This window comes from Amblyomma maculatum, chromosome 8 (genome assembly GCF_055883805.1).
Source record: "Amblyomma maculatum isolate TAMU_Amacu chromosome 8, ASM5588380v1, whole genome shotgun sequence".
NCBI lineage: Eukaryota > Metazoa > Arthropoda > Arachnida > Ixodida > Ixodidae > Amblyomma > Amblyomma maculatum.
Window position 1 is genome coordinate 96,651,566 of NC_139351.1, and position 16,504 is coordinate 96,668,069.

A 16,504-nucleotide genomic window follows, 5' to 3' on the forward strand; every position below is an offset into this window, starting at 1 on the left:
TCTTCGAGTTGAGATAATATAAACTCCTTTTGGGCAAGCAGCGCAAATTCTGTGCTAAGACCTTTCCGGAAACCGAACTGACAGTCGACTAGGAGGCGATGTTTCTGTTCAAACTGAACTAATCGATTTAGAATAACCTTCTCAAAAGCCTTAGAAAGCACAGGAAGTATTGATATGAGGCGGTAATTCCCCATATGATTTTTTTAGTAAGAAAAGTAGTTTCAATCCTTGAATTTTTCGGCGCAACTGTGAAGTTTCAGTCCCGTGAGTTCTTATGAGGGTAATTGGCGAGTCAGTTACACGATACATTGAAAAAGTAAAACTGACAGCTTTGCGACGTTGATTTCAAGTGCCTCAATGCTACGCTTAGTGTAGGGATCCCAGATTGTGCATGCATATTCTAGTGATGGTCGTATTATTGAAAAATAGGTTAACTTTTAAGCTCGGGAAGGGCATGTTTTAGTGTGTGTATAAAAAAAAAACAGAGTTTACGAAAGGCTGATGAGCACACGTTTGATACATGTTTATTCCAGCTTAAGTTTTTTGTTATAGTAACACGGAGGTACTTGTAATCACCGACTTCAGTCAGAAGGTGAGATGAAATGTGGTAGCGAAAGGAGAAAGAGACCTTTTTGTTGTTTGACAAAACTGAATATCACGCGGCCGGTCTCACCTGTTCATTTTTTCTTTCCCCCGTGGCACTCACAAAGCTTTTTTTTTTTTTCTGCTCGTGTTCCCTCCCATCGCGCAAACAATTGTCCTCAATACGCGCATTCCACACTTCGCATCATTGTTCACGGCGCGACGCGGGAGAACCAACACTGCGTGTAGCCGGTCAACTAACTTCAGGTGCGGGGCGGCGGCGGCGAGATCGCGGGGCTATGACATTGCTGAGTAGTTGTGACGTCACACCCGCCGGCTCACAGTCGGAAGCGCGCTGCCTCTGACCCGGCGGCCGCTCTGAAAACGTCAAAAATACAGCCATCCGCTCAAAACTAACCCGAATTATGCGTCTGTACTAGTGTAATCGTGTCTTAAGAATGCGATTGTGGTGCTTTCTGAATATTCTTGGAAAGTTGATCAGTATACCTTTAACCCAACATTTCGGGACCAAATCGGTCCCTTCATCGAGCGACTGATGTGCATATGCCAGCTGCAGCAGGCAGCGGCCTTCGCTTCCTGTTTTCCAACGCGTGGCCTATAGGGAGTATGCACCTACGTCACAGCGGCGGCCACTTTGTGGTGTTTTCCAACGCGTGGCCTATAGGGAGTATGCACCTACGTCACAGCGGCGGCCACTTTGTGGTGCAGGGGATTGGTGTCCAGGTGGTCGAGGAGCGGACGTGCCTTTCATGGGCTCCGCCAATTTCGGTTATTTTGGGCAATTCATCGATCGGCTCGGCGTTTTTGAATTTTGTGTCGAATCGACGGAACGCATCAAGAGGACCACAGGAATACCAGTTTTTCCGAGGTGGGACTTTGTTTCCGATTTTTTAGGACTTTGTTCGGTGGACTACGTGCTGAAGCTAGGCCTAACGTGGCCTAGCGTCTCGCGGCGCCCTGGGATCGCGGCGGCCCCGTCGGGGACCCACCCCTAGCCTCGTGAAGCTGACTAAAGCTTGAAAAAATGGAAATTGTCGAAGGAACGCCGGTAGATCCGGAGGAATTTCAAGTGCCTGGCCAATGGTATACCACCAAGAAGAAGAAATATGTGCCGCTCGAGAAGACCGTGCAACAAGTTGAGAAGCAGCGAGCTGCTGAGAAGAATGCTGGAAGAAAAATGGCTGCGAAATCGGTGGAAAAGCAGCATGCTCGCCTACCCGATGGCGCCGAGAAAATCATTTTGAGGCCACGTGGCGGCCTCGTGCGTCTGCTCAAGTTTGGTAACGCAATCTTGGCTGACGCAATAATCGTGGCAGCTGGTATCCACCCAGGCGAGGCCGGGGAGGACGTCATCTCGACGAATATTAAGCAGCACTCGATCCTCGTGGCAACTACAAGCGCCGAAAGGAAGAGACGCTACGCGAGCCTAACCCACCTCGTGTTCGAGGGGGAGAAGATTGAATTGACTGCCTACGTGGCGACGCCGGAAGATTGCGGCAAGGGCGTGGTACATGACGTGCCACTTACTTATACTGACGAGATCATCATGGAGAGGCTGAGAATCCACGGCAACCCGCCAGTTTTGGGTGTGCGGAGACTCGGCAAAAATTCCAGAACTGTACTAATTCTCTTTGAAGAGAGAGAAGTACCACGATGGGTTCGCCTGACTCCGATGGCGCAGCGGTGTCAACTTTACCGCAAAAAATATGAGGTTTGCAATGCCTGCGGAAGACTCGGTCACAGGGAGGACGTCTGTCCGGACCCGAGCAACCTCAAGTGCAGAAGCTGCGGAATGGAGAGGCCACCGCAAGGTCACCAATGCGAGACAAAATGCCAGCTATGCGGCAAGGGCCACCTGCTTGGTGACCGAAAATGTAAGGAAATGTTCAGGACTCCGTACGAGGTGAAGAAGAAGCAATGGGAGCGAAAAGTCAAGGATAAGCCAGCGCACGACGACAACAGAGGGCGACCGAGAGCCAAGCAAGAAGGAGGAGGAGACTTCCGCGTTAGAGAAAACTCCTTCCCAAGGTTGGAATCCACCGCTAACGAGACGCCACCGCAGCAGCGAGGGCGTTCCAGTTCTCGCTCCATGGGACGCTCCAGGTCTGGGTCCAGGAGACGGTCGAGTTCGAGGGACGCGGCCAACCCATGGACCAAGCGGAACGCCAGCGGAGACCAGAAAAATGTAAGCTTCAACAGCGGGGCCTCCCAGGCTAAACCTAGGAAAGATAAGAAAGGCGAGGAAGTCGAAATTCTTAAAAAAGAAATTGAGGAGCTTAAGGGGGTGATTAAAAAGCTAACACAAAATCAAAATTCGAAACAGCATGCGGAAAAGCAAGGGCCTCCCACTCCCGCGAAGCAGCTGCCACCTGCTCAGCCAGTCGCCCCGCCACAAGCGGCGCCACCGGCGAAAGGGGATGAGCAAATGGCGACTGAGGCGTCTCGCCCGCCCCCGGTGAAGCGCAAAATTAATGAAACCGACCCGTTCCAAGCTCTCTAAAATAGGCTTGACGAAAAATTGAATTCATTCATGAGCCAAATGACCCAATTCATGAACCAAATTCAGAGCCAGGTACAGGCACTTGCAGGGGAAGTGCAAAGAGTTCGAACTGAACTCGTAGCCGTCAACACGTGGCAGCAGAATGTCGAGCAAACGCTAACCCAGCTGCAAAATGGCCAGGCGCGTAAATGAAAACCAAATTTGGCAGTGGAACTGTCGCGGCTTCCAGCGCAAGAGAGCGCTACTGCAGCAATACCTTCCACTCATAACTGAGACCCCCCTCGCAATCGCCCTTCAGGAAACAGGGAAGGGAGCCAAACTAATGGGATACCAGGTGTTCAACAGCGATAGAGGCGTGAAATCGACGGTGGCGACCTTTGTCAAGCGCAATGTAGCGGTGATAGAACACGATTTGAATTCGAGAGATATCGAGAACGTATTTCTCGAGATATTAACGGGACGAAAGAAGGATCCCAGTCTATTCCTTCTTAACCTTTATAGCTCACCCAAGCAAAAGAAAATTAGATTTAGGGCCCTTATGCGCAAAGCCATCAAGGCGGCCGGGAATAATCCCTTACTGATTGTTGGTGACTTTAACGCCAGACATCAAGAATGGGGCTATGCTTTACAGGACACCAAAGGTAGGCAGCTATGGGAGGACACGCACGAGCTAGGTCTCACCCTCCATACGGATCCCGATCATCCAACGAGGACGGGTAACAGCGTATGTGCGGACACATCCCCAGACCTGACATTTTCAAAAAACTTACAGGGTTTAGACTGGCAAAATTCTGAGCAAAATTTTGGCAGTGACCATTTCATTATCGTTTCGGTCCTCAAAGAGGGTGTCAAGACGCACAGGGCGTGCCAACCGGCCGTTACAGAATGGGATCAATTTAGAGAAATCAGGGCAACCGCGCAATTAGAACGAATTGAGAACATTGAGGAATGGACGGAGGCACTCAAACGCCACGTTGGTGAGGCGACAAAGACGCTGGTAGGAGACGACGCTCCTGGTATAGCAGATAGCCGACTGCTCCACATGTGGGACGCTAAACAAAGCATGGAACGCAGGCTGAAGAAACAAAAGTGGAACAAGAATCTTAGAAGACGAATCGCGAGGCAAGGAAATTGGAAGCTACGCGATCAAATTGTGCGAACAAAACTGGCTCAGCAGATGCGACGAAATGGAGGGAGGCATGAATCTCTCCAAAACGTGGGGCATGCTCCGGCATCTGCTGGACCCAACAAATTCAAAAACTCAATCGGGAATAAGATTGGCAAAAGTCAGGCACACCTTTGAAGGTGACGATGCGGCGTTTATGAATAAGTTAGTAAAAACGTACGTTGCAGACAACCAGCGTTCCCCACTCCCGAGCTACGGTGGCACGCCCAATGAGGCTCTTGACGCCCCCATCACGGAGGCAGAGGTAAGGGCGGAAATTGTAAGACTAAAAACTAAATCAGCCCCGGGCCCCGATGGGATCACCAATAAAATGCTAAGGAATCTAGACGATGACTCTATTAGTCTACTAACGGAATTCATTGGAAAAGTTTGGGAAACGAGCCAGTTGCCAGATCAGTGGAAAACGGCAAACATAATACTAATACCCAAACCGGGAAAACCCCCGCAATTGGAAAATTTGAGACCAATTTCCCTAACCTCATGCGTAGGGAAGTTGCTGGAGCACGTAATACAGACGAGATTAACGTGCTTCATGGAGCAAAACAACCTGTGGCCGCATGAAATGGTCGGTTTCCGACCACACTTGTGCACGCAGGACGTAATGCTCCGACTAAAGCATGATATCATAGACTCGCGATCGAGAGACGCCAAAGTGATCCTGGGCCTAGACCTCACCAAGGTCTTCGACAATGTCACGCACGAGGCTATTCTCGAAGGGCTCGAAGTGCTCGGAGTAGGGGAGAGAACGTACAACTACATAAAAGACTTCTTATCGGGCAGAAAAGCCTGCATGATATTTCAAAATTTAGAATCTCCTACGATAGAGTTAGGAAGCAAAGGCACACCGCAGGGCTCAGTGCTATCGCCTTTTCTATTCAACGTGGCAATGAGAGGCCTCCCGGGTAAACTTAACCAAATCAAGGGGCTAAATTTTAGCATGTATGCGGACGATATTAACCTCTGGATTAACCAGGGGAGCGATGCAAGTACGGAGGAACGCCGGCAAGCAGCGACCGACATCATTGTCGATTACGCGGCTAAAAGGGGACTTTCGTGCTCCCCGCATAAATCTGAGTTGTTCGTTTATAACCCAAAGTACCTCCGCTGCAAGAATAGCGGGGAGTTTCATATTCAGGTGGAGGGCAAACCGGTGCCAAAAGTAGATCAGATCAGGATTTTGGGGATGGTCATTCAATCCCACGGTCACAACGGAGAGGTCCTGAAAAAATTAGAAAGTTACGCGATGCAAACCCTCGGGCTCTTGAGGAGGGTCGCCACTAAAGGAAGAGGCCTCAAGGAGAGAAATTTACTAAAACTAATCCAGGCATACGTAATAAGCAGAATCAGTTACGCCACGCCCTACCTGGACATCAAGGCCGGCGAAAAAGAGAAGTTAGACTGCCTGATTCGAAGATGCGTTAAGAAGGCGCTAGGACTGCCCATGGGTACCTCGAGCGAACGACTGCTCGAACTCGGGGTGCATAACACGTGGGCAGAATTGGCGGAGGCAGTGCGAGTCTCCCAATTAGAGAGACTAAGCACGACCGAGACGGGCAGGGTAATCCTTGCAAAAGTAAGCCTCAACCCAGACAGGGGAGTTCAAAAAAAAGTCACAATTAATAGTGAAATCAGGAATGCCTTGGTAGTCCCGCCCTTCCCTAGGAATATGCATCCAGAATTTAATGTCGAAAGAAGGGCCAAACGAGCTGAAGCTCTAGAGCGACGGTTCAAGAACATGGGAACAAAGAAAGTAGTCTATGTTGATGCGGCAAGTGGCAGAACAGGTGCGGCGGTAGCTTCGGTAGTCGATGGCCGAGGGGCACCGGTATCCGCGGCAGCCATCAGAGGCCGCAACATAGAGACTGCGGAGGAAGTTGCGATAGCGCTAGCTTGCGTAGGAACAGAAGCCAAGTTCATAATTAGCGACAGCAAAACTGCCATTCAAAATTTTGGGAAGGGGAGGATATCGCCGGAGGCGGCCAAAATCCTCACCCAAAGAACAATAAATAGGAAAATTCAGTTAATTTGGACACCCGCTCACGCTGCCGTCCCTGGTAACGAGGCGGCTCACGAGCTAGCCCGAGCTCTCTACTTCCGGGTAGCCGTCGAGCCCCCCGAACACTGGGCATACGACGAGCGTCTGCAAAATTATGGGGAAATCATCGACCATTATAAATTGGGACGTAGAATGGTACCCCCGCCAGATGTTAGGCTAAATAATAGAGAAGCTGTCGCGTGGAGGCGGCTACAAACTAATACGTTCATGAACCCGGTCTGGGCGTTTCACGCGCTACCAGACTTTAGGGACAATGATCTCTGCAAACACTGTGGGGCGAGAGGGACCCTCGACCACATAATTTGGGAGTGCCCACAATCTCCAGGGATAGGGCAAAATATTACAAGTAGAGAAGCCTGGGATACCCTGCTGCGAAGCGCGGACCCTGCGATCCAGCACCGCACCGTCCATCTGGCGGAAGAGGCCGCAAGAAGCCAAGGGCTACCTGCCAGCCTCTAATCCGCGGGCGCACGACTCCCCGTTTCCGATGGAAATAAAAGTTGTACAACCAACAACCAACTTTGTGGTGCATAAAATACGGTGAAAGGCTAGGCGTACCTAATCGGCTTACCGCGGTTATCTATTCTAGCTTGCACTGCTCTGCACCATTAAATGGCGCCCGTGCATTAGGTGAATGCCTTTCCTGTCCCTTGGAGTTTAGCGGAGGTCAGTGTTCCTGGATTCCTATTCAACGTGTTTGTTCCTCCCGTCAGGCTCGGAGACGGGACCAGCGAACACGGAAACAAGCATTGTGCATTGTGCTCCCATACGTGAGGGACGAGTAGGGAGATTTAGAATAGAGGAACCGCATGCGCATTGTCGCCCCACTATTAACCTATCCCCATATCTGGTTGGGCCCTCTTGACTCCCTATACTGATGCGCTGGCCCGCATTTTACAAAAATACAGCTGCGTGTCGCACAAACCCGTTTCAACGGCCAGCTTCAACCATGATTAAAGACCCCATTACCAAAGAAAATTAACCACCTGCGTGTCGTTTACAAAATCGCCTGCTCCGAGTGCCCGGCCTCACATATGGACGAAACAAAAAAATATTAGCAGTGGCTTAGCTCGGCTATACCAGCTAGGATATACATAGCGAGATTTATGTTTCTCTGGCTGAGCTTGGCAATGAGAAATTTACATTGGGTATACACATATTTTATTCATTTTGCTTGACAGAGACTGCTCGACGATCTGTGAAACACTTTTAGAAACTCGAATGGTGAGATATCAGTCACATACACGGCAGGCCTTCACATCCTCTGTTGGTTCCTGTTGACTGACGTTTTCCATAGGCTCCATCTCGGCGGCTAATACGCCGTATATTACGCTCGGCAGTCTGGTATATATCTCCGTTTGACAAGCCGTTCCTCTCTGTTCGGGCGTCTCGGCTGCTCTTTTCGCCTTGTTACGCTCATTCTCTATTTGTTGAGTAACCAATTGCCTGGCCACAATCTCAGCATCGGAAGAGTTAATTTTCTCTTGTCTATACCGCCGTTTAGCAGCGGCTGGACTCTCATATCTGCATCCATATCAAACGTGATACAGCTGTCTATTTCTTTTCCGCCTTTTATACGCAATGCTCCGCATGCGCCGCGCGGTTCGGGTGATATAAGGCCCCATACATTTCATGGGACGCATGAGCGAGGCGCCTACGTGCCCAGTGCACGCCCTGACAACGCTGGAAAAAGTACGCATCTCCATTAAGCTTCTCTGGCGGGCGCTACTGTGTCGATCGACGGGGCGCAGCACCGATAAAGCAAACAGCTCGCAGAGACAGCGCAAACGGTATTTCCGGAAGACGCGAGAACTGCATCTTCTGATTGGCGCACGCCAGTCAAACAACGGCGAGCCTCTTCCGCAGCCAGCGCGAGCGCCGCGGAAGTATATGACGTGCACTAAGATTATAGCACATGGGCGCTTCGCTTTTCTATGGAGGCGAAAAGCAAGGTGTCCGTGTACTGTGCGATGTCAGTGCACGTTAAAGAACCCCAGGTGGTCGAAAATTTCCGGAGCCATCCAATACGGCGTCTCTCATAGCCTGAGTCAGTTTGGGACGTTAAACCCCATGAACCGAGACTGACATGGACAGATATCTGCTTCGCTCGAGCCTGACGCCTCACGCTACGCAGACCGACTCCAGCATAGGTTCGTGCGCGTAGGCGCGCCGCTCGTACGCCCCATGGAGCAGGGCGCGGCGTGCGGCGCTTAACTGAGGGCCTGTGGAGTCGCTCTGGTTACCATGGTACCGGCGCAGACGCGCATCCGCGTGACGCCATGCGTGGCTCCGCCGATGGCGCGGGCGTGCGGCCGTGGCGAAAACGCACCTGCTGCTCCTCAGGTTGCCACAGCAACGACGCATGCGCACAACTGGCGTTTCCCGGCCACCGCGAAATGCTCAACAGGCAGCACAGTGTAGCTCTATCTAAAAAGACTTCATTAGTGAATAAGGCAGCACAGGACGGACATTCCAATAATGAACTCTGAAACCAACGCTTTTGGCAAGCGCTGCGAACGTGCAGACTGCAGAATTGCCTTCGAGGAAGTGAAAGTTCTGGACTTGGAGCTCAATGCTTTCAAAATCAAACACATCGAGTAATGGCCCACCGATTCACAGCGAAGAGTGAATAGGAATACGGGAACGTTACCTTCCACTTGCACCAATGGACTACTCCAAGTGTTGAGAAAGGGGTGGCGAAAACCGCTGCTGGCATGCACATCAGTCACCTCTGAAGTAGGGACCAAGTTGGTAGTGAAAAGTTGTGCAAGACAAACTTTTTCTATTTGGTGCAAGTTTTCTATTCTTTGTTTTTAACTTTGGCGTGAGACAGGTGGTGCCTACCCCATGCCAGATGGCAAGTGCGTGACACTCGGTTCTGGCTCCAACAGGGCTCTTATGCTACCACATAGTGTTTTCCAGGGACTATAAGCAGAGCAGGTCAATACCCAGACTAATGCTTTGGCTGCTATGACATATCGAACAGGCAAGCACATGCTACCTACCTGAGGCCATTGAAACTAGCCAGAAACTGATGACAATGTGTGGATCACACACCATCATGTTGGCCAGATGCTTAGTGCCCAACTGCATTAAAACGCCAGTGATCGGTGTGCAAAAAATTAGCTTCATGCTCTCTCTGCATTCTCTTGCCATACTCTTTTAAATCATTTATACTGATGTGACCAAAGCAATATTAGGAAGAAAAATTCGTTGGAGGCACTCAGATCTCTCAAGTGCGGTAAGGCGAAAGCCTTTCCCGCGACTCTTCGAACTCACTTGCACCTTTTTGACTTAATTCCCCAAACTTTTTTCTATAAATGTCTTGCTCTTTTCTCATTTTTGTACAATTCTGATGTATTTTGCACAATTTCAACATCCGTGGCTGTTTTGACGTCAGCACATCGACGCCATTGGCCATTTTGACGTCAACATTTTGGGCTCCGATTATGTAACTAATTACTCCACACAGACACACTTTTTCACCCTTTACCGCACACAACCATTCTTTTACTCATCAATAAATTCATTTCTTGACAATGAAGGTGTGACGCCCATGCACAAGCCCTGTCCACACTCATCGCCCTGATAGATCTCCAAACACTCCAAACAAGACCCAGAACTTTCACCACACTTTTCCCCCAAGAAGGCAAATAAAACTTGACTTTGGCTTTGCTTCCAGCATCAAATGAACTGATGGCAGTCCAGCTGTGCACTTAAATGATGTTTATGTAACATTTTTTGTTTTTCTTTTTCGTACTACAGTGTGGTGGACACACAGCGGGACGACAGCAGACTCGATCAGGGTGCGGCACTTGCCCGCTCGGAAGGATTCGGTGGGCGTTCGGCTGCCATCGGCTCGCTTCGGCTTTGCCCAACGTGATCCTAGCCACAACCCCTGCAAGAAACTGCAAGGAGCGCGGTGCACTTGGATTGTGCCCTGGTTCCGTGCAGCCCGACGGCAGGAATACCACCACAGCGACCGCGGTGTTCCAAGCGGTCTGCCTCGCATTGCGAACAATACCTCGACACTGGACATGTCTTTGCCCATGGCACCCTACGTGCACGTGCGTTAGCTGCTGTTCCACTGACGATGGAGACAATAATTCACCAGCGAGGACCACAGCCCAAGACACCTCACGTGCAAACCTGTAATGAAATACCCAGGGTGTCTAGCAAACCCCAATTTTCAAAATCCCCGACCTTTCAAGGTTTTCATCAATTATTTCAGCTCAATTTCCCTGATGAGTGAAGAGGCTTAAAAATGTAGCCGCTGATGATAATGAGCATAGATGAATAATTCACGAAATACTATTTATTAATCATATTCTGCAAGTTACAATAGTAAAAAGGCTGTCATTAGTGTTAATGGCCGTTAAGAAAGTCAACATTTTTATGAAAATTGAAAGCGCACTGATGCCAGTCTCAGAGGGAGCGACCGCCCACCCCACAAACAGCCAAGCCAATTTAATCCAATATGGCTGCGCACGCGTTTGGCACTATTATAGTGTTCTAGAACACTATAGCACTATAGCTGCTGACGGTGCGGTTATTTCTGCTTTTTGCTGCATACTACTCTCACGCAGCGCTTCCACATATTTTATTGAGTGTACCACCTCATGTGCGCATTGGTTCTTCTATTGTTGCAGCTCAGCTATGCGCTGGTATCAAAGTAATATACAAGTATTGCACCTCGCCTTGCGGCGCGGCCGCCGGGCGCTGGAGATAGGAAAAACAGAATCTGCATCACTAACATACTTGCTGTATGTGAGCTTGAAATGAAAATGCACTGCAGAATATAACGTCCTATTTTCCCCGACTTGGCAAAATTTTTGATGGTTTCCCTGACATTTCACAGAATTTTCTCGGTGCATAAAATTTCCGACAGTTCCTAGTTTTCCTGGTTGCTAGACACCCCGATACCTGTGTGCATGGTTGGCGGCAGCACTTTCTCTTCAACACATTCTAGCTGCCTTAGCTTCGCTCCTCAGTTCCGCAAAGTCTCTCCATGTTCAAGTGCCAAGTAGTGTCAGCAATAACGCACACAGCAAGAAGGTTTGCAGGGTCCTTGGACACGTTTATTGGGTACACTATGACAGACACGAGCCACACTGGTGGCACAGGGAGAAACACGCAGTTATTCGAAGCAGCTCGTATCATCACACCTCCGATGGCTCACAAACACAGTGAGTTCCACCCCAGAGGAGTGTTTTCAGAGAATGCAGGCCTCCGAGTACTTGGGAGGGGTGCGGCTGTGTTCTTTGTGCAGCTTTCTCTTCTCTTTGGCGACTCAGGTCTGTTAGCTCAAGCATTTATAGCTGCCTTCAATTTAAAAGCTTCCAAGATGGCAAAGAAAGAACTAAAGACACAAATGCAACACAACAAAGATCAACAATAGTCATTCTACTTCTTAAAGCATGCAGCTTTTGTGACAAGATCTTGACAAGTACTCCAGAAATAAACAATGCAGAAGAAAACGGCTCATGCCTATCAAGGAACACATTTGTTCATTTAGCGTGTGGCTAAAACTTAACCTCTACAATCCCACAGCTTAAAAGCAGCTGCAGTGATAGCTGACAAAACAATCCGTAACTTGCGGTCACAGGCAACATGTGATGTGTTGCTTCTCTTCTAAATCGCAAAGTTCCCATAAGGACACAGGAAAAAATCCATTTCTGAACGGCAGTCTAAACACAGGGGTGCCGAAAACACACACAAAAAAGGAACTTTCTCGGATTGCCAGCCAGTGATGACGAGAAGGTGATGCACCAAGATTGACATCACTGCGTACGACTCATATTGCATCAGCCACGCAAGCCTGGCGGCACTAAACAGTGAAAACGCAAGTTCTACAAGCAAGGCATGGTCTGTGGGATACAGCGCCAGTTCCCTGCCAACTTCACCAGACCTCTTTGCTTTCAACAAGCACACACTTGAGTAAAAGATCTCTCTCAGCGCAACATGCTTACGTCACAACCTTATTTAAGTGTGTCCGTGTAGGGGTCAAAGGCTATGACACCGGCTGCGAGGCCGGCCACCACTTGAACCGACAATAGAGAAACCACTACTTGATGATATGTCCCTAAAAGAAGCTCTCGGAGGCCTTGACATGCAGCAACTCATGATTATGTGTCGGCCAGCCGGGGAGCGTTCGATAGACCATACAATGCATTCACAGCCAGGGTTGAAATTGGGGCTGCTTCTTCCGCACGCCAAGTTCAACAAAGGTGGTGCATTTTTTCTCAGCAACGACTTCACAGTGAGCCGCCACACAGCACTGCACCACAGTACACTGGCCCAATATTGGTCATGTATTGGCAATGCCCGGCCTAACTTTAAACCAGTCTATTGTCAAACAGACCAACATTGGACCAGTGGTTATGTATCTAATATTGGTGATGTATTGGCAAACACTGGCCAACACAAAGCCAATGCATTACCAGAGTATAACCAGTATTAGCCCGCAGTTTGCTGCCTGGGTTCATTCTATGCTCTAAGTCACATGCATGGTTATGTACCAAAAAAAATGCGCACAGCCGGGTCCGGTAAGCAGTGTCACAGCCCACGCGAATCAAGGCAAGCGGGCAATAGAACATGAGAGAACGAAAGAATTGAACTGCCATGAAAAATCCCTCTCGCGCTTTTAGCGTGATGCAAACTAACATCGCTCATGCTGCCATTCCTGGTAAAAATATCTATACCCGAGTTGCAACGTACAAAGGGCTCTGTTAATGTAACAGAAGTACATACGCTTACAAACCATCCTCAGACAACAGTACAAACACAGCTTCTCTCTCTCCCATATATATATATTTTTTTAAGCTTTCGCATACCCCAGGCATGCAATAGTTGAGACTAAGCAAACATATTGTGGCGTACGTTGTGCTCCAGGCAGACATCCAAAAAAATCCACGCAAACAATACATCCATTACTGTAACCACACACTTGCACAATCAAATATAGTAGCAGGTACTAACCAAACAAAGCAGCAGCCCCTACATAACTACTGAAAAACTAAGTGCATTTGCGCAAATTTGTGTTTGTTCATGTCGATATGTGCATCAGCACAGATTTGTACACGACAAGTGTATTCAATGTGCACGTATATAAACGAAGAAAACAAAAGGAGTACTTTTTTTTTTTTTTTTTGCTCTAGGAAAACTGCTGTAAAAAAGCAGTGCTTGAAAAGGCAACAGCAGTAAATGTTTGTGTATAAATAACGAGAGAAAAAAAAAGTGCACGCATGAGATTTCTTAACTCTGCAAGGGGCAGGGTAAGAAAACGTCCTCGTTACAGTAGTTGTTCTCGCCCAGATTTCTCCAGGCACGTCAAGTTTAGTTGCCTTCGCCTCACAGAAGCTGCCTAAATTGAAAGAGTGACCTAGGTGTAAAAAAATAAAATAAAAATGAAAACAGTGCACAGTTCGTTACACCTTCTTCACGTGCTGCCAAGGCAACCATTTCCTTTTCCCATTTTCTGTGTGGCAATATCATTACACGACCGCCTGTGCACTCCACGCACGCGGCGGCAATGCACAGAAGAAACTGAGCTTCCTCACTTAGACCAAGAGTGATGCCCGTGTACCAACTGGCTTGAAGCTACTTGCTTACTAGTGGCACCTGGTGGAAGAAAAAAGTACCACGCTCATATACTCGTCGCTGTTCCCATGAAATGAAGAGGAACATGGGGCTTCATGCACTGAGGCTACATGTGCTATGATGGATTGCATTGCAGTGGAAGGCTGTGTATTAACTCAGTCCAGCGGATATTCTGCAACGAATGCCCGCTGCATAGCATAGCATGTTTTTTTAACATTGCTGCTACAATTCAATGCCAATAGTGCAGCCACTTCTGGCATCTTCCCCAGTGCGCCCCCTCTTTGAGGAGCTTGTCTTTCTGTACATTCCGGCTGCGTGCATCCAGCCAGAGCAGGTGGTCAGCAGTTCCCAGCTGTGACTTCATTCCAAGCGATCCAAAACCATCACGTAGCGCTGTCATCGACTCCTTAACTTTTCACTGTCTTGTGCGCGCCCTTCGCTGCTTCACAGCTATGTACATTAAAATTGTGCTGAGACACCGTGCCCCTATGTTCCAAACACAATATAAACACATATATACCGGTGTGATGCTATGATGCGTTATGGTACAATGAAATGATGACGATAAAAAAATCCTATCGTACGTTTATATTAGCACGGCACCTCTTGTCGTGCGGTGACAAACGCGGCCGCCATTTTGTGCTGCGGGCGTGGGGCCCCCTGCCTGCGGAGAAAGCGCATTTATGTGCTGCCCGAAGAGGAAGCGTCCGTCCACACCGGATACCAGCGAAGTCCGACGGACGTCATTACAGCGAAGGAAGAGTGGCAGCGGAACTTGTCGGCAAAAGCAAAATCCTCTATTTTTTTTTACGCAACCTATGCCAACGCGAGAAAGGCAAGGGCGAAGGAAGCTTACAGGAATCTCTCACCACTATTGCCTTGACGAATATCTGAGCCAGTGGGGGAGGGGAAGAGAGAGAGAGAGAAAAAATACGGGAAAGTTAGCCTGTGGTAAGGGAGGCAAAGTTGGCAACGTCTCGAGGTAGGGATGCCAGTGGGAAGAGGGGGCTCATCCCTCTATCTTTCTATATCTCTCCCTTTCTCAAGTCGCCAGCATTGCGTCTTCCTCAGTTGAGCCTGCCCCCATCCTGCCCACCGCTTTGCTCTGAAGATCTTGAGCTCTGCGAACCGGTAAGACTTTCGTAGACGGGACGAAAAGAATACGAAAAAAAGTTCCCAGTCCCCACTCGAGGGTAACCCCCTTCCCCCTCTGTGGTGGGAAGGTGGCTTCCTTCCAGCTGGCTAGTTCGCTCGAAATGCAGAAGTGTGGTTAACCTGAGTGACTAGGAAGCCAAACAGCATTGCCGTTAACACCGTCTATTCCTCAACATCTCTTCCCACCTCCACCAGACAAGTTAGCATCTTGAAGTCTCAAACCTCCGCCGTTCTTTTTTGCTTATCTATTTTTTTGGTGTCATATGAAAGGCAAACGCTGAAGTACTTGAGACCTCATCCCTTCCCCTAGTGGCGCTTTTCTATAGTGAACACAGCGGTGTCATGAAAATCCGGTGCGTCTGCCTCGCAAGTAATAGGCACGGCCAGGGATGACGGTGCAAGAGCAGTTTTCTTTAAAAATGAGATCGTGCAGTAGGCGCCGAGAATACCGCAATCCGAAAAATACTACACAATTCAGGAATGACGAAAAATGCACTGCCCTATGCATGGAATCGAAATGTGGGTATCTTGTAAAAGAAATTCTGCGCACCCACTGGAGTGATGTGCAGTGAGCGGGCACAGCTGCTCACTTATACCAGTGCCTTCAGAGGCACAGCATGATGCTACCATCTTTGCGTACAATGCCAGAAACGAGGGAAGGGAGGACTATTTAGGTACGCTGGCCATGCCAACCTAAGCCAAGCCAAGCCAAGTCAAGCTTGGCCTTGGCTCAGTGCTTGGCTCTTTGCCATGGTTCGAGCTCAATTTGCATAGTGGTCGAAGCTGCTCATGTATTCGAGGGCCGCTCGGTAGCAGAACTGGTACTGGTCCTGAAAAGAGAGACAAGCGACATGTACTAGCTCAACATGCGAAATCAAGCCTCTCACTGGTGGCAAGTGCAGTACTCTGTCGATGATTTGAAACCGAGGAAGATCAAAGGTTTCTTTGAATTATGCAAAGTTAGAGAATACACTGGATGTTGACAGGAGGGAAGTGTTGTTCCAATAAGCCAGAAGTGTAAATTAATGCAAATTTAAAATCGCGGTCCACTGTAACTGTAGGCACAATAAAAACCCTATGCATAGGGTGTGCTTTGCTTCATGAGCACCCTTGTACGAGAAGAGAGACAACTGTGATCTGGGCATACTGGTACACACTCATCACTTTGAAAGCAGCGCAACATGCAACATGAGGAAATGAATCGCACAGGATGAGTGCTCACTGAAAACTACTAAAAACCTTTCATCAGGAAAGGAACATTGTCACTAAATGGTCTTTCAGGTTGGACGAGACCTGAAAAATTCGCAAGGTCACAAAAAATTTGCAAATTCGCCGCCGACTACTACCCACGGCCGCACGCCGCTGCAAACTTTTCGTGGCGTGGAAAATGATCGCGATGTCGGCG

At 48.9% G+C, this 16,504-nt stretch overlaps 1 protein-coding gene across 4 annotated transcripts in view; it reads right to left on the minus strand.

Annotated features, from left to right (window-relative positions):
* Window positions 1-11,401: 11,401 nt before the first annotated feature.
* Window positions 11,402-16,504, minus strand: part of Lar (tyrosine-protein phosphatase Lar) — a 761,776-nt gene continuing 756,673 nt past the window's right edge. For all 4 annotated transcript variants that reach the window (XM_084576898.1, XM_084576900.1, XM_084576897.1 and 1 more), the window contains one exon: window positions 11,402-15,929. In XM_084576898.1, the coding sequence (XP_084433024.1) occupies window positions 15,861-15,929 (69 nt within the window). In that variant the 3' untranslated portion in view covers window positions 11,402-15,860. The remainder of the gene's footprint in view (window positions 15,930-16,504) is intronic.